This window comes from Jaculus jaculus, chromosome 11 (genome assembly GCF_020740685.1).
Source record: "Jaculus jaculus isolate mJacJac1 chromosome 11, mJacJac1.mat.Y.cur, whole genome shotgun sequence".
NCBI lineage: Eukaryota > Metazoa > Chordata > Mammalia > Rodentia > Dipodidae > Jaculus > Jaculus jaculus.
This window is the reverse complement of record NC_059112.1, coordinates 79,458,384-79,479,433: the sequence shown is the minus strand read 5'-3', so window position 1 is coordinate 79,479,433 and position 21,050 is coordinate 79,458,384. Positions and strand designations below refer to the sequence as shown.

At 34.9% G+C, this 21,050-nt stretch overlaps 1 protein-coding gene across 10 annotated transcripts in view; it reads left to right on the top strand.

Annotated features, from left to right (window-relative positions):
- The window catches only part of Mecom (MDS1 and EVI1 complex locus), an 806,791-nt gene extending 786,473 nt beyond the window's left edge, over nucleotides 1–20,318 (top strand). For 9 of the 10 annotated variants that reach the window (XM_045161392.1, XM_045161395.1, XM_045161388.1 and 6 more), the window contains 7 exons: nucleotides 2,903–3,069; nucleotides 4,146–4,223; nucleotides 7,909–8,078; nucleotides 10,279–10,423; nucleotides 14,032–14,268; nucleotides 15,056–15,239; nucleotides 18,768–20,318. In XM_045161392.1, coding sequence (XP_045017327.1) covers nucleotides 2,903–3,069; nucleotides 4,146–4,223; nucleotides 7,909–8,078; nucleotides 10,279–10,423; nucleotides 14,032–14,268; nucleotides 15,056–15,239; nucleotides 18,768–18,902 — 1,116 coding nt within the window. In that variant the 3' untranslated portion in view covers nucleotides 18,903–20,318. The remainder of the gene's footprint in view (nucleotides 1–2,902; nucleotides 3,070–4,145; nucleotides 4,224–7,908; nucleotides 8,079–10,278; nucleotides 10,424–14,031; nucleotides 14,269–15,055; nucleotides 15,240–18,767) is intronic. The other variant, XM_045161389.1, reaches the window with a different exon arrangement.
- Nucleotides 20,319–21,050: the final 732 nt, after the last annotated feature.

The window sequence follows — 21,050 nt, the reverse complement described above, 5'->3', positions numbered from 1 at the left end:
AGATAGAGGCAGATAGAGAGAAAATAGGTGCACATAGAGAGACAATAGGTGCACCAAGGCTTCTAGCCACTGCAAAGAAATTTTAGACTCATGCACCATCTTTTGCATCTGGATTATCTGGGTACTAGGAAATAGAACCTGGGCCCTTAGGCTTCACAGCATGTACCTTAACCACTAAGTGTTCCTTCCAGTCCTGTAAGTTACTTTTTTCTAACAAGTGCATTTATTCTTTCCAACTGAGGTCAGGTGCTACAAGAGAAAAATCTTAGGAAAAAGAAAAGTATACAATAAAAGCATGTTTCTTTAGTGATTACTAACAGGGCAGACAGAAAGTAGGTGTGTGTAGTATTTATAGCTACCGCCTTTCCACTTCCCATCTTCTTTTCTTCTTTTTCTTTATACTCCATTTCATTGTTACCCTTTTTTTGCATTTGACTCCACAAACCAACTTGAGGCCTGTGGTAATTGCCATTGTTTTCCTCCATTGTTAAGGACCAAATTATGTAGCCATAGAGCCCATAATATACTTTTTCATTTCTTCATTGGCTTCCCAAATGGAAACCGTTTGAGGGAAAATAATCACAGATATCTTTCTTCAACGGGAGTTTGCTATTAGCAGCTACTAAAGCAAGGCACATTTCTCAACAGCCAATTGCTCTCAAGTAACTTGAAGAACTTGTAGTTTATGTGTGCTAGAGATGAAAGCTGAGAATAATAATAGTCATGAGTAGGCTATTTTCCATGTAAAAGAAAAAAGTGTTTCTATAAGATACACTGCTTCAGACAACCAAGGGCATGAGCAGGTTGGACACCCAAATCATTTGAAATTGCTGTATAATGAAGCTTTATCCAAATATTAAATGTACATAAATAAAACATTTATAATCATCACCCCATATTTACTATTCTGCTTTATAATGTGTGAGATTATCTTAACCTTTCCCCTTTCTTATTATTGCTAATCAGCTTGAAGACTAGAGGTCATTTTTCACTCAGACAATTTATTCCATGGTAGATGGATTATCAAAATGATTTTCTGCAAAGGAAAATTAGAAAGAACAAATGCAAATAAAAGTATTACAAACCATTTATGGATTGATTTTTAATAAATAATGTAAACATGTTAAATCTATGGCAAGGAGGGGATAATGGCTATATTCTACAGAATTTCCTCCTGCCTCTCCCTGCTGCATCATCATTCCATATCTTTGCCCTGTGATCAGTATGTGTCAAAATCCTTCATAGTGACAAATGTGCTGTCCACTTGCATCTGTGGAGAATGTTTTAGCAGCTGAGTGATTATGAATCAAACCCTTGAGCTTATAGCCCTTACTGCCTCCCAATGCATTCACATTTGTTGTCTGACAAGTAAATGTATCTTGACTTTCCTCTGAGAATTTTTTTGCACTGTGTTTGATGAAAGACACTTGGCAAATTGGCAATGCTACCCTGTACATTGCAATTTGTAGCTAGCATTAGGAGTCCAGGCATGAAATGAGAGGGCAGGTTTCAGGATAAAGAGAAAAGAAAGAGAGCTAACTAGAACATGAATAGTCATTTGAAGAATCAAGCATACAATATTCCCTTTGTGAGAAGATAATCATGTTTGAGCCATTCTGCTAAGCTTTTTTTTTTTTTGCTTTAGTTTAAGCAGTTAATGATATTCCATCAAACTCTGGAATTTACAGACATCTATATCTATATCTACATCTATATCTATCTATATCTCTTGAGTAAGAAATATCGAACTTTATTTTTAATGTGAGCTTGCAGCTCCATCTTGTTTTGATGTCTCATCAGCAAAAGAATTAATCTCTAGTGTTGACCAGTTGTTTGAGTTTGACATTGTTATCATCTAGGTCCCTGCTGTCTGCTATCCTAGCTCTTTGAGAAATGTATAGGAGGTATATAGAACCTGGGAGGTCTTATCTTACTGATATAATAACCCAAGAACAAAATGCAGGGTGAGTGAGTTCATTTAACAGGATAGATAGAGTTGATCTTGTCTACTTAAAAATTGGTTGTAAATAACATCTAAATAAAATGTGAGCACTAAGAAAAGGAAACATTTTGGGAAGGTTGCAGAAAAGATAGTCCCTCTAACCATAGACTATCAGCTTAGTTTAAAAGTAAATGCCATCTTCTAATTCCAACTTTTGCACATATATGTTTCAGGGGATAGAAATTTATAAGCAAAATAATTAAAATTGTTACAGTTAGGCAAGATATTAACTATGAGTATGAGTGTGTGAATCTTTCCCTTGTTTTATAATGTACACATAATGATATGTACATGATATTATTTTAACAAATAATGAGCTATTATTTAAACTCAATCTTTGCTCAGGACAAATTAACATTTCATCAAAATTCTTTTACAGGATCCCACTAAAATCTGGGACTGTCCAGACACTAATTTTATATAGCCTTAAGCAATATCCTTTTTATACATTTTTTTCTGCTTAGATTATATGCATTTTTGCTTAAGGTCTACATTTGGAACACTTGATGTTTCTTACTATGAGGTTTCTCATAGGACAACATAGATCTCATGTTCTTTATTACCTTTTCCTAAAATGTCTATCTTACCATTGCTATCCATAACATAATCTTAATTAAATTCAAATGTCAATTTAATGTTAATTTGTCTTTGTTATCATTTTTGAGTATTTTATTGCTCAATCATGTATTATAAAATAGTCTACCCAAAGTCTTAGGCAAGAAGTTTACCTATCTTCATTTACCAAATCCATTATCTCATTGTTTAATATTGTAATTCTTTTCAAACCGATTGCATGTAGATGATTTTATGCTTTTTTTTTAATCATGTTTTTGATTTGCCAGAGATTATGGTAGAGCAAAAGATGCCAGTGCCTTCATGGTCCATGTGTATGCCTTTCAGATGTCAGCTATTGAAAACATGGCAGAAAAGCTAGAAAGTTTTAGTGCTCTGAAGCCTGAGGCAAGTGAACTTCTGCAGTCGGTGCCCTCGATGTTCAACTTTAGAGCACCTCCTAACGCCCTTCCAGAGAACCTGCTGCGGAAAGGGAAAGAGCGCTACACCTGCAGGTAAGAGCAAAGATCATTTTGGTTGACTCTCCCCAAATCTCTCCCTCTGATTTCAAAAGACCCTGTTGTTGATTCTAGAAATTATTCTTGATTGGATGACTAATCACCACCATGATAGCATACTTCAAAGTACTCCTTATTTAGGAAGACAGAAAAATAGTGTTTTTTTAAAAAAATATTAAACAAGAATTTTAACAGAGAACATTTGGTTGTGATAAATGAGGTTGGAAACAGTCCAAATGCTATCTACTTGTCTCACTTTGATATTTATGAATTTTCCTTCACAGTTAATTATTTTTACCCAAAGGTAAAAACACTACAGTCCCCAAGTGTACATTCATTAATTGTCATGGTGTTGAGTTTGAATAAAGCCATCCGTGAAGGATAAATCAGGTCCATAAGTGAAGAAAACTAGCTAATAGATCTTTTGATACTCATCAGTAAAGAGTAAAGCTTGTTTTATATTTGTGGTTTTGTAATTTTTTAAGATTGTGATCTTTAAATTAAATTATAATTTCTCAATTGTCTTCAAAAATTTGTACTACCTGACTCAGGCATATCAATTTATCTGCTTTTTGGACCAATTGTCTCTTTCCAGAAAAGTTTTGTGAGATGAATGAAGTTGTAGAGTCTTGTCTGCTCTGGTACTACTCACTGTATTGGGAGTTGTCACTTTGTCTGCCTTTTAAAACGAGTTAAAATATTTCAAATGTTTTTATACTAACTCAATCATAGACACTCCTTTCTTTTTTAAATTCCTTTGTCTGGATCCATTTTCTGAGTGTAAAGATATGAAGTCAGTAAGAGCGGAGAATGATGGTCATCCAGGCTGAAGTCCATTTTCATAAGCTGCTTGCTTATGCATAAGCAAATTCAGTCTGATCTTGTAGCATAGGCTTTATTTGCAGAGTTATTTATATCTTAAGAATGGCTTTGTTGCAAACTTTAAATACCAAAGACATATGAGTTCCATGCAAGACTAATTAAGTCAAGAGTAAGCATCTGGCTGCTATGTGGCTAGAGTGAAATAAAGCCGACTGTGCTGACTTTCTCATATAAACATCTTCTCACAATAGATACTGTGGCAAGATTTTTCCAAGGTCTGCGAACCTAACACGGCACTTGAGAACTCACACAGGAGAGCAGCCTTACAGGTTTGACAATCCTTTTTTTTTTTTTTTTAAATCTTTGTAAATATTATAAAGTAAACAATATAGATCTAACTATGATGTTATAAGAAGCTATTTTGTGCTTGTCTGAAGATACATATTTAATTTTAACTCATGGAAGATTGGTCTAATTGCTAGAATGAAAATTAAAAGGATCGTAATTTCTTCAAATGAGGCTTTCCATCTCTTTGTTTAAATGTTCTAAGACAAAGTCTAGTAGAGAATAAGCATTTCGAAGGATTTAGCATTTTAAATTCTTTTGTTACTTTAGTACTCACTCTTCTCAATATAATTACTCTCTTAACTGACAAAAATCATAGCAATCCAGTTTTCCCTAGCCAAGCCATGAATCTCTGCTAGGAATTAACAATCCTAGGATACTTTGTTTTTACAGTTTAAGCCAGTGTCCACTGGTTCCAAGCAGGAGGTTTAAGGAAATAAAAACAAGAAAACTTAAACCTTAGGAGAAAGAAAGCAGTATGGTCTGGAGATAGAACAGATAAAATGGCCTATATCATAGGAAACAGAACAATTCTATCAATAATTTCCTAAATAAAGTACCCTCTAGCTTACTCTGTTATATGTCAAAATTAGTCAAATGAAGCCTAGGACTCATCTAATTATAATGTCATTTCTTTCATGGAAATAAGCAGCATAACCCTATCCAGTTTCAAAATACAATATTCATTACTAAAAGCATTTTTCCAAGAGTGAATAGTTTTTATCTGAAGTAATATCATAGTTTCACTCTCCTTTGAAATTCTTATGCAGTGCATATGGGTAAAATTATTTTGATCTGAACACATACTTATTTCCTTAAAATAAATAAATTACTTATCTGGTTTCATTGCTTTTTATTTTCATTTATTTATTTTTTACATACAAGAATGAGAACATGGGCAGGCCAGTGCTCATTTGAAGATAATTGAAAGTTTAGGAGAAAACTAGAGGGGTTTCAATTCAGAATGTCACTGTTTTCTTAAATTCATTGATTTCCTACATATTTTGCAAATTACTAGTCACGAATGTCACTTCCATTTTATACATGACAGAATGCAGTTGATATAATAGAATTCCAAGAGGTAGAATGATGGGAAGCTTTTGATAATTTCCTTTTAGGGAAATATTCCATCTTCCAGGAGTTTTGCTTGAGAAGAAAAAAAATTACACTAATAATGTTATGGCTGTGGGTTTCAGTATACAACTGTTATTTCATGCTCATTTTACTTCTTCTTTGTACTTGAATGTATCACTTTTATAGTACTTTATAAATGGTGCTATTAGCCTATGTGTATTTAAAAATACACAAACCAGAATCAGGCATAGCAGGAGATCTTAAACAATGATTGGTTCTGGCCTCCTATTTCACAATGCTAAAAACAAAATATTAATAATAGACATGTAAATTCTGTTTACTGTAAATTCTAGTAATAACATAGACAGAATTAAAATCCAGTCCTGGAGTTCTCACTTCAGGGTTTTTATCTCATATCATTTCACATCTTCTTTGTCTCCTGTACCTACATGCAGTCACTAAGAAGGCTCATGATTGACATATTTGTACAAGTTGAGAATTTTTTTTGAAACAGTACTGTTCTGAGTTGTCTTTTAACCCCTTACCAGTTGATTGGAGTACAGTGGAAGAATTTTTAAAATTTAGAGTACTCACCCTTCTGGCCCAGATATTAGCAACAGAGTCATCAACTGATTATTGGTTAAAACATCTTTTCCATCTGACGTATTTACAAGCTTTGGAAAAGCCCTTTTGCCTGCAGATAGAAAGGTGGAAGTGTGATCAAGATTAAATCTTTCTCCTCACGGTTCATGTAGCAAATGTTATGAGTAAAGTATTTTGTACATTCTTTGACAAGAGCATAAGTTTTTTCACTGTATCCTAGGCTATTTTGCTTAGTACAATAAGAGTACACTAAATGCCCCATGGTTTTCATGGCTTTATGCCATGAAAACAAAGTTACTACAGAAAGCCATGACTCCATGCACATTGTTTTCCAACCAGAGGAAAAACAAATACAACTGTTACCAATGTAGGATTCACTTAGACCTTATTATGTCAGAAAACAAAAGATGAGAAATCATATAATACCAGTACCGTTTTTTTTTTTAAAGAAAATTCCTTATGTTGGCTAATTGATACTATGCCAGAATTACTAATTCAACAGATTTATGTTTCCCATTGAAGAGGAATTTAGACTAGACTTCTGGCATCATGTGAGGTCAGACATAGGAACTGAAGCACCTCCGTGGAATGGGGTGACTGGGCGGAGAGCACTTGAACTTGAGGCTGCATTCAGGAGTGTGAGGACCAGGGCCCTTCACATATAGAAGAATGACTTAAGAATTTACTGGCAACAAAGTTAGAAATTTTCTTCTTGAAAGTTATCTCAATCTTTTTTATTTCTTAAGCAATGTTCACATGAAATCTCACAAAGAGATGATGGAATCTATCTTTAGTTTCAGTGGAGAGCAATCCCATCAGTTATAAAACCCATTTTTCTCCCCACCAAGAACAGAGATGGGGTTGGGTCTCCAAGTTTTACATTTTAGTTTTAAAAAAGAAAAATTTAAAAATAATTTGTGGTATTTTTTAATCTCAAAGGGTAGAAACAGTTAGGCAACTAATAATAAGTGATTTCCAAGGAAATTAACCTTGTTCATGACTGCCACTGACATTTGAATAAAAATAGAAGTGGAAAATTAAGGGAAACAGAGGAAGGAGGTTTGATGAAGATCTTTGCTTTTGTAATAGTTTAAAGTTTAATGGAGGCCTAATCACCATAGGGTAGGAAATATCAGTGTCTTAGGTATCAACTACATTTTTCACATTATATAGGTTTTGAGTTTAGGGTGTTTATTGGAACTTTGAGGAAAATGATGGAAGTTTTCTTATGATGAGTAGCAGAGAAGGTGAATTTGGTTAAGAAATTCATCAGATTCTTCAATGCTTATTTTGGAAGCATTCAAGTGCATTGTATTAAGCAGTCTATGAAACAATCCTACTGTTTCTTAATGTCCTGAATTTTGCGATATTTATTTACTTAAAATGTTGAACCTTATCTTCAAAAGTAAGAAAGCAGGGCTGGAGAGATGGCTTAGCAGTTAAGTGCTTGCCTGTGAAGCCTAAGGACCCTGGTTCTGGGCTCAATTCCCCAGGACCCACCTTAGCCAGGTGCACAAGAGGGCGCAAATGCCTGGAGTTTGTTTGCAGTGGCTGGAGGCCCTGGTGCGCCCATGCTCTCTCTCTCTCTGCCTTTCTCTCTGTCTCTCTCAAATAAATAAATAAAAATAAACAAAAAAAAATCAGAAAGCAAAGAAATTACTAATATGTTAGGATTTTTCTTAATCAGTGTTGCTGGGTGAGGTGGTGCACCCCTTTAATCCCAGCACTTGGGAGGCAGAAGTAGGAGGGTCACTATGAGTTTGAAGCCACCCTGAAACTACATCCTAACTTTCAGGTTATCCTTGTCTAGAATGAGACCCTACCTCGAACTCCCTCCCCCAAGAGAAATTCAGTGTCTATTGAAATTGGAATTTATTTTGTGAATAGATTTTTCCATGTGCCTTTTCTAAAGTGTTGTTTTATGAATAAAATTTTAGATATTTGATTCATTTTAATTTTCTGACAAATATCTTTTCTGTATTTATTTTTCAGATGCAAATACTGTGACCGATCATTTAGCATATCCTCTAACTTGCAGCGACATGTTCGCAATATCCACAACAAGGAGAAGCCATTTAAGTGTCACTTGTGTGACAGGTGCTTTGGTCAACAAACCAATTTAGACAGACACCTAAAGAAACATGAGAATGGAAACATGTCTGGTGGGTAATCAATTGTATTATGAGGAAATGATGACTTTTTGTACTGTTTGAAATATGATTATCATCTTTGATTCCACTTTGTTCCCAATGTCATACTTTATTGAGGAAGTTCACACCTAGTTTCCTTTGAGTTTTTAGGACATGAAGGTGATACAGTTATTAATGAATTTAAACACTGGGGGCTTAGGTTTTATTTCCATTTTGCTCAACTTATCTCACTCAATAGGCAAGCTTAAGCAACTACACACATGATTGAAGCTCAGAGGAGACAGGCGAAACAAAGCTTCCTAAATTATAGGAACATTCCATCTATCCATACACAATATTTCTTATAAGCATGGCAGACTTTCTGAAGATTAAACTAGAAACCATGGTTGTTTTTTCAGAAGGCATTCTGGGCAGAGAACATCTCCATAGTAACTTCTTTTGAAGGTCAGGGACAGAAGATGACATGCTCACAGCAGCAAATGCTAGAGATGTTCTCTCTTTGTAATAAATTCTGATACAAAGTTAGGTTCAAAGGAACTGGCAAAGAAATAGTCTCTTATTAATGCAAACCTGCCAGTAGATGTTAGCAGTCTTTAGCTTCTTAAAATTAGATAATCAATAAGTAATCAGGATTTATTTTCTGGTGTATGCATATAGAGCCAAGCTGGGAAATTTGTTTTTAGAATCAAGGAAATAAGTGAGGAAAATGTGAACTGAGTATAGACTTAGAGAAGAAAATAAATAGATTTGTACAGGCTATTCATTTTCCTTGAGAAAACTATATTGTTACTTCTTCCTCTACCATAAAAAAACAGTATAAATGATAAGCCAAACATCTAATGATCATGGTTTGAAAGTATATATTTCAGGCATAGAAGTCTATCACAATATTCAAAACTGGCCATAGATTCTACATATCCCTTTATAGGAACTATTGTAATTTTTTAACCAAAGTTAGTTCATTAAAAAGAAAGCTAAAAATATAAATAGTTGGGGGCTGGGATATTGTTCAGTGATGGACTGCTTACCCGGCATACCTTATACCCTGGGTTAAATCTTCAGCATTGAAAAAAAGAAAAAAAAAACTTATCAAAGTTGAATGCTTATCTTTTAATATACATTATATATTCTTTAAGCTAAGAGAAAATTTTAACCTCTTGTTTTCTGTCATATAGACAATTATAATGCACTATTAAATTGGTAGTAAATTGGATAGGTGTGGGCAAAGATATATGAGCAGTATGAAGCCAATGTTGGTTTTAATGCTTGGCCACAAATGAAGTGCCAGTTCTGTAGGTTGTCCTGTGACCCAGGTATTGTGATTCTAATTTCACGAGGAAGTTGAAGATTATTTTCTAAAAGGCAGATCTAATACCATTCTCTTAATACAGGACCAGCCTTCTGGCTGGTTTAGTCGATTCATGAATTAACACAATTGATAAGGATGCAAATATATGAATGTGTTTCCAGCATTTATTTTGTAACACGTCTTAGCACAATTACAATAAATATGTACTAACTGCAACTAGGATTGAGGACAGTTTCTTATGCACACACACACATATATATATATGCATATGCATATATTATGTGCACACACACACACACATATATATATATATAATTTTTCTTTCACAATGTTATTACATAAATAAGAATGTTTATTTGTTCAAGGAAATAAAGTAAGGTTAGTAAGAGAAGTTACATCTTTGAGAAACTATAATGGTTTTAACAGTTCTGAATACTCCAAAGGGATTTTAATGGGCATTAGCATTATGGTGAGTTGGAGAAATACTGACATCTGAAAGTTACTAGTATTAATATTCAAAAAGGGCAAGTCTTAAAACAACAGCCTTGGGCTGGAGAGATGGCTTAGCGGTTAAGCACTTGCCTGTGAAGCCTAAGGACCCCGGTTCAAGGCTCGGTTCCCCAGGTCCCACGTTAGCCAGATGCACAAGGGGGTGCACGCGTCTGGAGTTCGTTTGCAGAGGCTGGAAGCCCTGGCGCGCCCATTCTCTCTCTCTCCCTCTATCTGTCTTTCTCTCTGTGTCTATCACTCTCAAATAAATAAATAAATAAATAATTTAAAAAAAACAAAAACAAAACAAAACAAAAAAACAACAGCCTTGCCCAAATTCCCAAGGAGTGCGATTCTAAATAAGGTGCCAGATGAGTGATTATCTTTGTCATAAAGGCTTTCTCTTTCATTCAGGTACAGCAACGTCATCTCCTCATTCTGAGCTAGAAAGTACAGGTGCAATTCTGGATGACAAGGAAGATGCTTACTTCACAGAAATTCGAAATTTCATTGGAAATAGCAACCATGGCAGCCAATCCCCCAGAAACATGGAGGACAGGTATAGCTAGTTTTTTTTTTTTTTTCTTTTTTTTTTAAACTCTGGGATGTCAAGAGCAAATGTTTGTGTAAATACATTTGGTGCCTTCACTAATAGGCAATACTACTTCTCCCAAAACCAATGGCGTGTATTTAGTCAGTGCATAGTCAAAATATATAGGATCTTTTACATGTAGTTTTAGATTCTGACAATGACGTTCTGAGAAAGTGTCAGCCACTTTATCAGCAAAGGAATGACATATCATAGATATAGAGCTACCACTGGCCATCATTAGAAATTACTATTATATTACAAATATGTGTAATATATAACTATTTCTTTTCCACTGCTTTTTGTCTGTGTGTGTATATATATATATATAATTTTTTTTTTTTTTTTTTTTGGTTTTTCGAGGTAGGGTCTCACTCTAGCCCAGGCTGACCTGGAATTCACTATGGAGTCTCAGGGTGGCCTCGAACTCACGGCAATCCTACCTCTGCCTCCCGAGTGCCGGGATTAAAGGCGTGTGCCACCATGCCCGGCTATTTATGTATTCATATAGGAAATACACATTAAGTGTCACTCAATTATACTTTTCATAGAAACTTTTGAGAGTTAATTTTTTAGTATTATATTGGCTCTTTATATGAAAATAGATGCTAAGCTTTTTTTTTTTTCATTGTTTTTAATTTTTTGAGACACAGTCTCATAGCCCAGGCTGGCATTGAACATGCTATGTAGGAAGGATGACTTTGAACTATTCATTCTCCACCTCCCCAGTGTTGGAATTACAATTGCATCTTATCATGCCCAGTTGTGTGTGTATTAGAGATCAAACCCAAGGATTTAAACATGCTAGGCAAGCACTTTATCAACTGAACTACATTTCCAGCCACAGGTTACTTAAACTACGATTCTGTTACTGCTTGTGTCCTCTCAAATGGACTAGTGTGTTTGCCTCAATGAATATGACTTTTCTTGTTTTTAATGACCTGGTGTCCTCACCATCAAGCATATGAAAAAAAAGTTGATGATACTTATAGTAGCTCACACTTACCTAGCACTTTGATCATGCATGTAAGTTAGTAAAACATTTTTGTAAAAAATATTAGATATGATTTTCTATCTTTAAGTTAAAATTAAATATATAATGTAGAGAATTATATTTCTCTGAATATAACCAGCTTTTTAAATGAGAGTACTGCATTAGAACTTTTAGTATAATATTAAATTAGTTCATGAAAATTCCATTAACTTTCATTTAAAAAGTATTTCACTATTAATGTACTCTATTCCTGATGTTTCTAATAGTTACAAGTAATTATTTTAGATGCTCTATGAAAACATGCTTCAAATAAACATGTTTTACAAAAATATAAAATAAAACATAGTTATGCTTGTTCTTCGTTTTATATAAGTGTATCTGAGAAAAATGAGAGATAAAATCCTTTTAGCCATCTAAGAAATCTCAAAGAAGATCATTGCACAGCTCATGTCTCTTTTCCTGTTTGCCCCTTTATGAGTGTGTATGTGTGCGTGTGTGTGTGTACATGTGCACACACGTGTGAGAAAGGTGAAGCAGCCCCTCAGAAGTACAAAATGAGCAAGTGAGGAACACAATGCACACATTAGATTTTGATAATATTTACATGATATGAATATACTGAATAAAAGACAGCATTTCAGTTCTGAGACATCTTTTCAAATGTTATAGCTTTTAATTAGAGATTTGTGCATCTCTATAGTTGTAACATCTGGCTTCAACATGTCTAAACACAAAAGAAAGTTGAGTCATCTAATTTTTCCTCCCTCTGTTTCTCTCAGGCTACTTTTGATGAATAATTTATCACTTATAAATTGCTACATTTAAAGCATAGTTAACAAATAGGTATTCTTCATTATGTTTCTATTTTCATCTGTGCACTCTTTTGTTCTTCTACTGATTCTTTCACATTTGCAAATGGTAATTTTGATCCATTCTAGCTAAGAAGTTGGCAGTATAGCTAGAAACTAATAATAATAACTTGTATCTGTGAAAAATATGTTTACACCATTCTTTGATAAGAGATATTTATAGATTAATTCTATAATATGGTCAATAATGGTGTTACTTTTTCTGGTCAGGTGGATTTATTTTTTTATATGCAACTGTCATATGCAAGATTGTTTTGTTCATGAATTGATTTTATTTTGGGAAATTTAAGTGTTTAATAGGAAAGTGATGGGAATGGATAATTAACACCTGATGGTCCAGAGTCTAAAATATAGTTTCATTTCATTTGAAAGTACACATGGCTGCAACAATATTTTAAATTTTTGTGAGTTTCTGAATTAGTAAATAGAGGAGAAAGTCAAGATGGATAGTTTCTGAATGGGGCAGGAATTAGGATACATTAATGTCTAGATGATTCAACTGCTAACAAGCTAACAAACTTGTTAAACTTTGGAAGCTTCTCTGATCTTTTTTTTTTTTTTTTAAAAAAAAAGGAGAGCTCAGCCGGGCGTAGTGGCACATGCCTTTAATCCCAGAACTTGGAAGGCAAAGGTAGAGGTAGGAGGATCGCCATGAGTTTGAGGCCACCTTGAGAATACAGAGTGAATTCCAGGTCAGCCTGGGCTAGAGTGAGACCCTACCTCGAAAAAACTAAAAAAAAAGGAGAACTCAAGAAAATATTCCCTTGTTTAAAACATTTATAATTAATTTACAGTACAATTAAACTTTTAAAGTTTATAACCAAACTTGAATCCAAAATACATGTATTTTGATATTTTGATGTTCATTTTAAAGCTCAAGAGATTTCTATATTTTTGAATCTTATATTTATGAATATAAATGCCTTGACATGGATTAAATTGGAACTGTCACTAATATCTTCTTTTATAATTGCTCTTGGATCACATTTTACAGTCCTTGTAAACATAAACAGAAATACTACAAATTACTTTTTAAGATAAAATATTTCTCCTTTACATAATTAGATGTACATTTCCTTATTGGGGTTTTCTGGGGAAACAAGGAATTTCTATACTCACAGACTATCAAGGACCATTTAGAGAGATAGTAAAAATAAATGACCTGCCAATTATTTCCAAGCTTGTATAGATTGTGTAAGTGGAAAATGCTACAATATCACATAACAGTAAATAACAAAAGTTCCTTTGTGATTGCTCTCACACTGTCTTTGAAGCCTTAGATTCACTTTATGTGAATGTAGTACAGCTATTTTCAGCATTGCTCATGAATAACAGTTTTCCAGAAATCAATTATTTTAAATGGTGGGTACTTAAATGATAATTAAGTGCATAATGCAGAGAAAACATTTGTATGCTTTTGTATTATATAAAGCAATATTGTTTATCAGGCATGATAAGAAATCAGAGTCAGCTTGTTTTTCCAGTTCTGCCAGAGGCTCCACTTACAATCTGAATAATCATCCAATTATCTTTTCCTTTGTTTGCTCCTTTCCAAAGGTATGTTATTTTCCCAAGGTTGCTATAAGGCATAAACAATACAAATTCAGGTTGTAAGTTTGGAGTATCTATACTTTTGTCAGGGAGAAGATAATAAAACTAATCACATGTTTACAATTTAAATCAATAATTTAACCTGTTTTGAATGCTTTTAAAAGGATGAATGGCAGCCACTTTAAGGATGAAAAGACACTGGTGACCAGCCAAAATTCAGATTTACTTGATGATGAAGAAGTAGAAGATGAGGTCTTGTTAGACGAAGAAGATGAAGACAGTGACATGCCTGGAAAAGTCAGAAAGGAGCCAGTGACATGTAATTTGGATGAAGGAATCCCTGAGGATGACTATGAAGAAGTCAGTGCCCTAGAGATGAGTTGTAAGACATCCCCCATGAGGTGAGCCCCTTGTGATTTTGCAAGCTGTAAAATCTGCAGCAGTCCCCCAAGCGATGGCCAGACCTCTCGCTCTGCTCTCCTATCAGAACAATTTTTCAGATGATGAGTTTGTGTATAAGATATCATAAGAGTTAAATTTGCATAAGAAAGTCATATGCAATAGGTCAGTTTTTTATACAGGAAAATGAGGTGGCCAGGAATATAATATTCAAGGAAATATGTACAATGTTGGTATAGCTCTGATGGCTTGAAGTATAAGTAAAACTTATCCAAGTGTACATTATTTAAATTCTAGATTCTTTTTATAAAGATCAAAGGAAAATAGAGATTTCAGCATGATCTAATTCACTCAATAATCTAGCATGATCATCAGTCAAATGTTTTTCAGTTAAATTTTATAGATGATAGATTTGAAATGGAAAAAAAAGTCAACCAAATAGTGAAATGATGGGATTATTGAACTTTTGTGAGAATAAAATGTGCTGACTGCATATTTTCACAATTAACTTTGCTTAAATACAAGTGTAAATGTGTGGATTCTCTGCCCACACGTTGCTGACTCTCAAATATATGCTTTATTTAAGTTATTAGCATTATTAAAAGGGGCATGTTTTGAGATATAGCATTCATAAATACCGTAAAGGACCTAACACTTGCTGCATGCTACATTGCATCGAAATTAGAATATGAAGTTTGACAGTTGTTGAAGTTTCAAATGAAAATGATTCTATGAGACAAACTGAAAAGAAAAGAAACATCTCTGTGCTTTCCTATTGGTTCATTTTAGGTATAAAGAGGAAGACTATAAATCTGGACTCTCTGCCCTAGATCATATAAGGCACTTCACAGATAGCCTCAAAATGAGGAAAATGGAAGATAATCAATACTGTGAAGCTGAGCTGACTTCTTTTAGTTCTTCCCATGTGCCAGAGGAGGTTAAACAGCCGTTACACAGAAAGTCCAAATCACAGGTACATTTTTCCTTCAGTATAGCATCATGGCAACATTTTGCATGAAGCCATTCACTTATTCCTTTGACGAACAAGAGCAGATGTTGTCACTCTGCAGTCTTCTAAAAGCCAATCAGGCTTAAATGCTTCACATGATGCCCCTGTCTTTACCCTGTTCATGACCAGTCACAAAAGTTAATCAATGCAGCATATTTAATTTTTGTTCAGAAGTGACTGTGGTGAAACTTACCTTGCATTGAGGTCCCCTTACTTTACTTTGCGGTTTCTTTATTTCAGTATAGATATCAGTGTAGATAGTCTACAAGCCTTTTTTTTTTTTTCAAACATTTGTTACCAAAGAACTAATTTCTAACAGCTTTGTATTTTTTTTGTCACCATAATTAAATATAAAAATTAATTAAGACTTTTAAATTTGTTTTTCTTTTACTATATCTAGTGACCTTTTCCACATTGTTAATTAGTAATTCATTAAATTATAGAATTTAAAAATAATATGAAGATCAGATGAAACCAAATCTGTACCTTCATTATGACAGATCTGAAAAGAAGATATATCAATGCTTATTATTTGATGATGAATGACAACTAACTTTGTCAGGCTCTATATATAGTATTTCATTAACACTACAGCAACAAAACTACCACAATTAAAGATTTTTAAATACCAATTTAGAGTATCAATTCTTTCATTAGAAGTTAATACTTTATTTTTGACATCTATATGAAATGAAGTTGTTCATTCAGCTAATTAAAAAATACAAAATTTCCTGTTATCACATTTCTTGATCATATGCATTGAATTTTTTTGGTTCACTTGGAACATTTTGGAATTGGTCTGACATTTATAGCAATGTGATCATATTAGCTTATAAATTTAGGAATTATTTTGTATCTGGCTGAGAGGTTCTTGGCTGGTCTTAATAGGATCTGTCCTGATATGTCAACATACATGGGAAAACATTATACCAATGGTATAACAAAAAAATAGTATCTTTTAATTCAATAAAAATCCAAAATATTGGGGCTGGAGGGATGGCTTAGCAGTCAAGGTACAAAGCCAAAAGGTACAAAGCCAAAGGAACCAGGGTTGATTCCCCAGGACCCATGCAAGCCAGATGCACAAGGGGGAGCATGCATCTGGAGTTCATTTGCAGTGGCTGGATGCCCTGGCATACCCATTCTCTCTCTAACTCTCTCAAATAAATAAATAAAAATTAAAAAGGAAACAAATCCAAAATATTATACAAGGCAATAAGAAAAATGAACGTTCTTTCAGAACTTAGTAAAAGCAGGTGGCCTTGACATTGTGGGCTTTTCCAGCCTATCTCTACTCAGTCATAAATAAAGTTGGTGGCTGGGCCTCATTTCCTCATTGTAAGAGAAGGTGGTTGAATAAGTATGCATTTCTTCTCTATGACTCTGTTGATTTAAAAATTAGTTTTTTCAGTTTTTAATATTAAGATTAAACCCAGTAGAGCAAATATCTCATTTTTGCTTAACATCATTCATTAAAATTCTTTATTTTCTATTCTCTCCTGGCTAAGCAGAAATGCCTGGGAATCTATGTTTTCTTCATTTTTAGTTTTTATTTTACTTATCCTATCCAAACTAATTGTCATTGTAATGCACAATACCTAAAATCTTTAGAAGCCATCAGTTGTGAAAGAAAGTAAAAGGGCCCAAGGAAGTAGATAATAGATGTGTATCTAAACACTAGCCTTAAGAGATAAAGTCCTGCCAAGCCAGGCTAACAGGATCACAAGAAAGAAATGCTAACATTTTGTAAACCTAGCTCATTTTTTCTTATTGTTGCTTGATTATAGGGAAGACCTTTGTGCAAAATGCCTTTATCATACCACTACTCTTCATTCATTTCTTCGCTCACTCATTCATTTTGTGGTTTGTTAGCTGTCAAATACATACTGAGCACTAAATTTTGTGACTTAGTAACTTTGTGATTATCTAAAGGCATATATTTTATACTTGCCATTTCAGATATTTTGTTCAAAACGTTTATAAAATTGCTGTATGATTTTTAAAACAATTGAATCTGAAAACTCTTGACCAGTATATCTGTGGTTTCATTTTGCCATAGATTCTTAGCAAGCAAAATAATAAAGTTAAGTTCACAATAAGTATTGTATGCATGATGCACCCTGAGCTGAGCTCTTCATGTTACTGCCTTATTTGTCCACAATTGGAGGCAAGTGCTATTATTATTTATTGCTATTCCCATCTTTTTATGTGAGGAAAGTAAAGGCCAGGAGGTAAAATGACCCACACAAGGCGATGACAAAGCATCAGGACTCTGTATGACTTGTCTTTGACTTCCTGGGACTCAGAGCAGTGCCTGCAGGTGGAGTTCATGCTTAGATGTTTGCTAAATGGATCCTGAGATTTTTGTTCAGATCCAGAAGGCAAATTGCATATATCAAAGTGAAGTGTGTACATTTAGAGCAGTGACCTAGCAAATCAAAATCAGCCTGTAAGGACAGATTCTCTAACCAAATGCCATGGTGAGGGAAGAAACCACAGGCTGGCTGCATGTCTCAGCATGACTTCCAGAGATGAAATTCTGTCCAACAACAGAGGCATTTGTCTTTGTTTACAGACACTGGAATGTCTTTGGCAGGACTTTAATGATTCCACTTCACCAGCATTTTGACAAGCAAGTTTAGCAATGGATGAGACCAACAATAGCAAATCAACAGTGAAAAGTTCACTCGCAAGTCAAGACCAAACATTTCATTTGAATATTTTGCTTGGCAGTCGGTGGGGGCGGGGGGAATCTCACAGCAGTTACTTAGCATCTGGCACAAGCACAGGGAAGAATGAACCCTTCGTACAGAGCACTTTGGCACACCTTCTGCTGGGCAGGGCTCTGAGCACGTGTTGCTTAAGGATGTCCGTGGGTCACATGATTTGTTTTAGCTTTCGGCAGAACTGATGAGGCACCTCACTCTCAGGGTTGTTGAGTCTGCGCAGATATTTCAAGCACTAAGGGGAACTGAAGACATTACTGGAGGTCAGAGATCAGTCAGTTCTATCTAGATGGAGGCTTGAAGGAAGCCACCTCACTTTTGAGGCTTTCAGTTTCAGAACGTGGGAGGCAGGCTGCTTCCTCCACTAGTGGACGCTCTCTCACAACAGGTCTTCAGCCCTTGGGCATTTGCAGTTTCCGTCATACACACACAGTACTCTTTTGGTGAGTGGGAAATATGCGAGATGGATGAATTTGCTTGTGGCTCCCTGGGGGAGGACTCACTGTGGATATCTCAGGTTGGATAATTAATTTTTGTTTGTGAGTTGTGTCATATTTGTGGTCTTTAGACATTGAAAACCAATAAGAACCACATGTTTTTACCAAAGGAAAAAAAAAAAAAGTGTCCCCTATTCCATGCACACCCATTAAGGATGCTTCTATTCAGGCTGCCACCTCTTTCCAACGTTCACTAACAATTTTCTTCAAATTAGAATTGTTTTTTATTCTTCCAATGCCATTTACAGAGTCTCTCCTTTTTACCTTAGGCATATGCCATGATGTTGTCCCTGTCCGACAAGGAGTCCCTCCATTCTACATCCCACAGTTCTTCCAATGTGTGGCACAGTATGGCAAGGGCTACAGCGGAGTCCAGTGCCATCCAGTCCATAAGCCATGTATGACATCACCCAGGTTGACCGGAGTGGGACCAAGTCCGACTGTAGCATGGCTCTTTCATATAGAACTATTTACAAGACTGCTGAGCAGAATGCCTTATAAACCTGAAGGGTCACTCATTTAAAGTCTGGTGACCTTAAGCTGAATGATTAATGAAAGAGAACAAAAGACAGAAAGAAAAAAGGAAGCTATTTATTCTCAATATTTTGTTTTGCACAGCAAGGACAGCTGCTGACTTCTGGAGGATCAATTTGACCAAAATGATTCAATGAAAATGAAAAAACCTCAGTGGGGGAAGGCATCTTCCAATTCACCCTGCCAAAGGGTGCTGGGTGGGTGAGAAGGGCAGTTGAGATGGCAGCATTGATACGAATGAACACTCCATAGAAACCGGATTCTCATTTGTACAAGATCACCTGACATGATTGGGAACAGTTGCTTTTTGAATTACAGACATAATTTTTTTCTTTGTTAAAGTTTTATGTAATTTAACCCTTTGAAGATGGAAGTAGTTGGAGGAAATGCACAATTCTTATAGAAAGTGGTTAGCAGGAGTACTTGTTCCCCCTTAACTTTTGCCTTCTAAAGTGCATTGATGACAGCTAGGGAAGAGGTCTGTGTATATTGTAAACTATGGATGTTCACACTCACAGAGGTTAAGTCAGTGAAGTAACTGTTGATTACCAGTACCGCTGTACCACTAATAAAATGTTTGCCAAATCCTCATAATAACATCTTAATTTTAGACAATCATGTTACTGTTTTTTAATGTTTTAAAATTTTTGTGTGTGTTGAGTGTATCATGTATTTATTTGTTGGCAAACTATTGTTTGTTGATTAAAATAGCACTGTTCTAGTCAGCCACTTTTTGACGTCTGAGGCACACCCCTTTCTGAATTCAAGGACCAAGGTGACTCGACCTGTGTATGGGAGTGCCAAATGGTGTTTGGCTTTTTCTTAACATTCCTTTTTTGTTGTTGTTGTTTTGTTTTCCTTTTTAATGAACTAAATATGAATAGATGCAACTTAGTTTTTGTAATACTGAAATTGATTCAGTTGTATAAACAATTATAATTTCTTTCATGAAAGCATGATTCTTCTGATTAAAAACTGTACCCCATATTTTATGCTGGTCGTTTGCAAGCTTGTGCGATGTTATGTTCATGTTAATCCCATTTGTAAAATGAAGTGTTCCCGACCTTATGTTAAAAAGAGAGAAGTAAATAACAGACTGTATTCAATTATTTTGCCTTTATTGAGAAACCAGATTTGTTTTCTTTTTGTTTGTAATCTCATTTTGAAATAATCGGCAAGTTGAGGTACTTTCTTCAAATGCTTTGTACAATATAAACTGTTATGCCTTTCAGTGCATTACTATGGGAGGAGCAACTTAAAAAAAAAATAAAGACTTACAAAAATGATGGGTCCCCTGTGTGGTGTTTTCCCTTCTCAAGCAATTTTAGTTTCCCTCTGGGATCCAAATGATTTAAAGATATGGTGTTTGGGACCTTGATGCCCTCAGCAGATACCCGGAATGTAAGCATGTGGTGTAGTTTGGAGATGACAGAAGTGATGATCTTTGGCCTGCAATGAGTTACACTCCCTGTTCTGAACTTCCTCCATGCACTGCTAAGGCAAGGCATCTCTGACTCATTTCCCAGTCCTGGTACCTCTCTATGCCCATAGCACTCATGTTAGTTAGGATGGAGAGCAGCTTCACGTTTTTCTCCTGAATTTTCCTCTGTGTTTGTCACAAATTTTTCTCTTTTTCTTTTCTCTTCTTTTATTTGGTGTGGGTTTTGTTGTTGCAGTGCTGGGATCAAACCCAGAACCTTGCCCAAACTAGTGATCAATATTTCAATGAGCTACTTCGTCAGCTCTTATTTTTCTTCTACTGATTAATACTATTCCATAAATACGGAAAAGAAACCAAAGTCTAGTATTTGAAAGAGATGTGGAATATATTTTTAATAATATGCTTACAAATTTTGAAGTCAGTTGGAATGCTGCTGATTTCTTTTTAGGTTCCATGATGTTCTTTGAATTGTTTGTTAATGCTTATTCTTTCAAATTCCAAAAAAGTTTTTAAGATTCCATTTCTGTTTCCACTCATTTCGCCAGCAGTATACCACATGCGGTGGGTTGATGGAGGC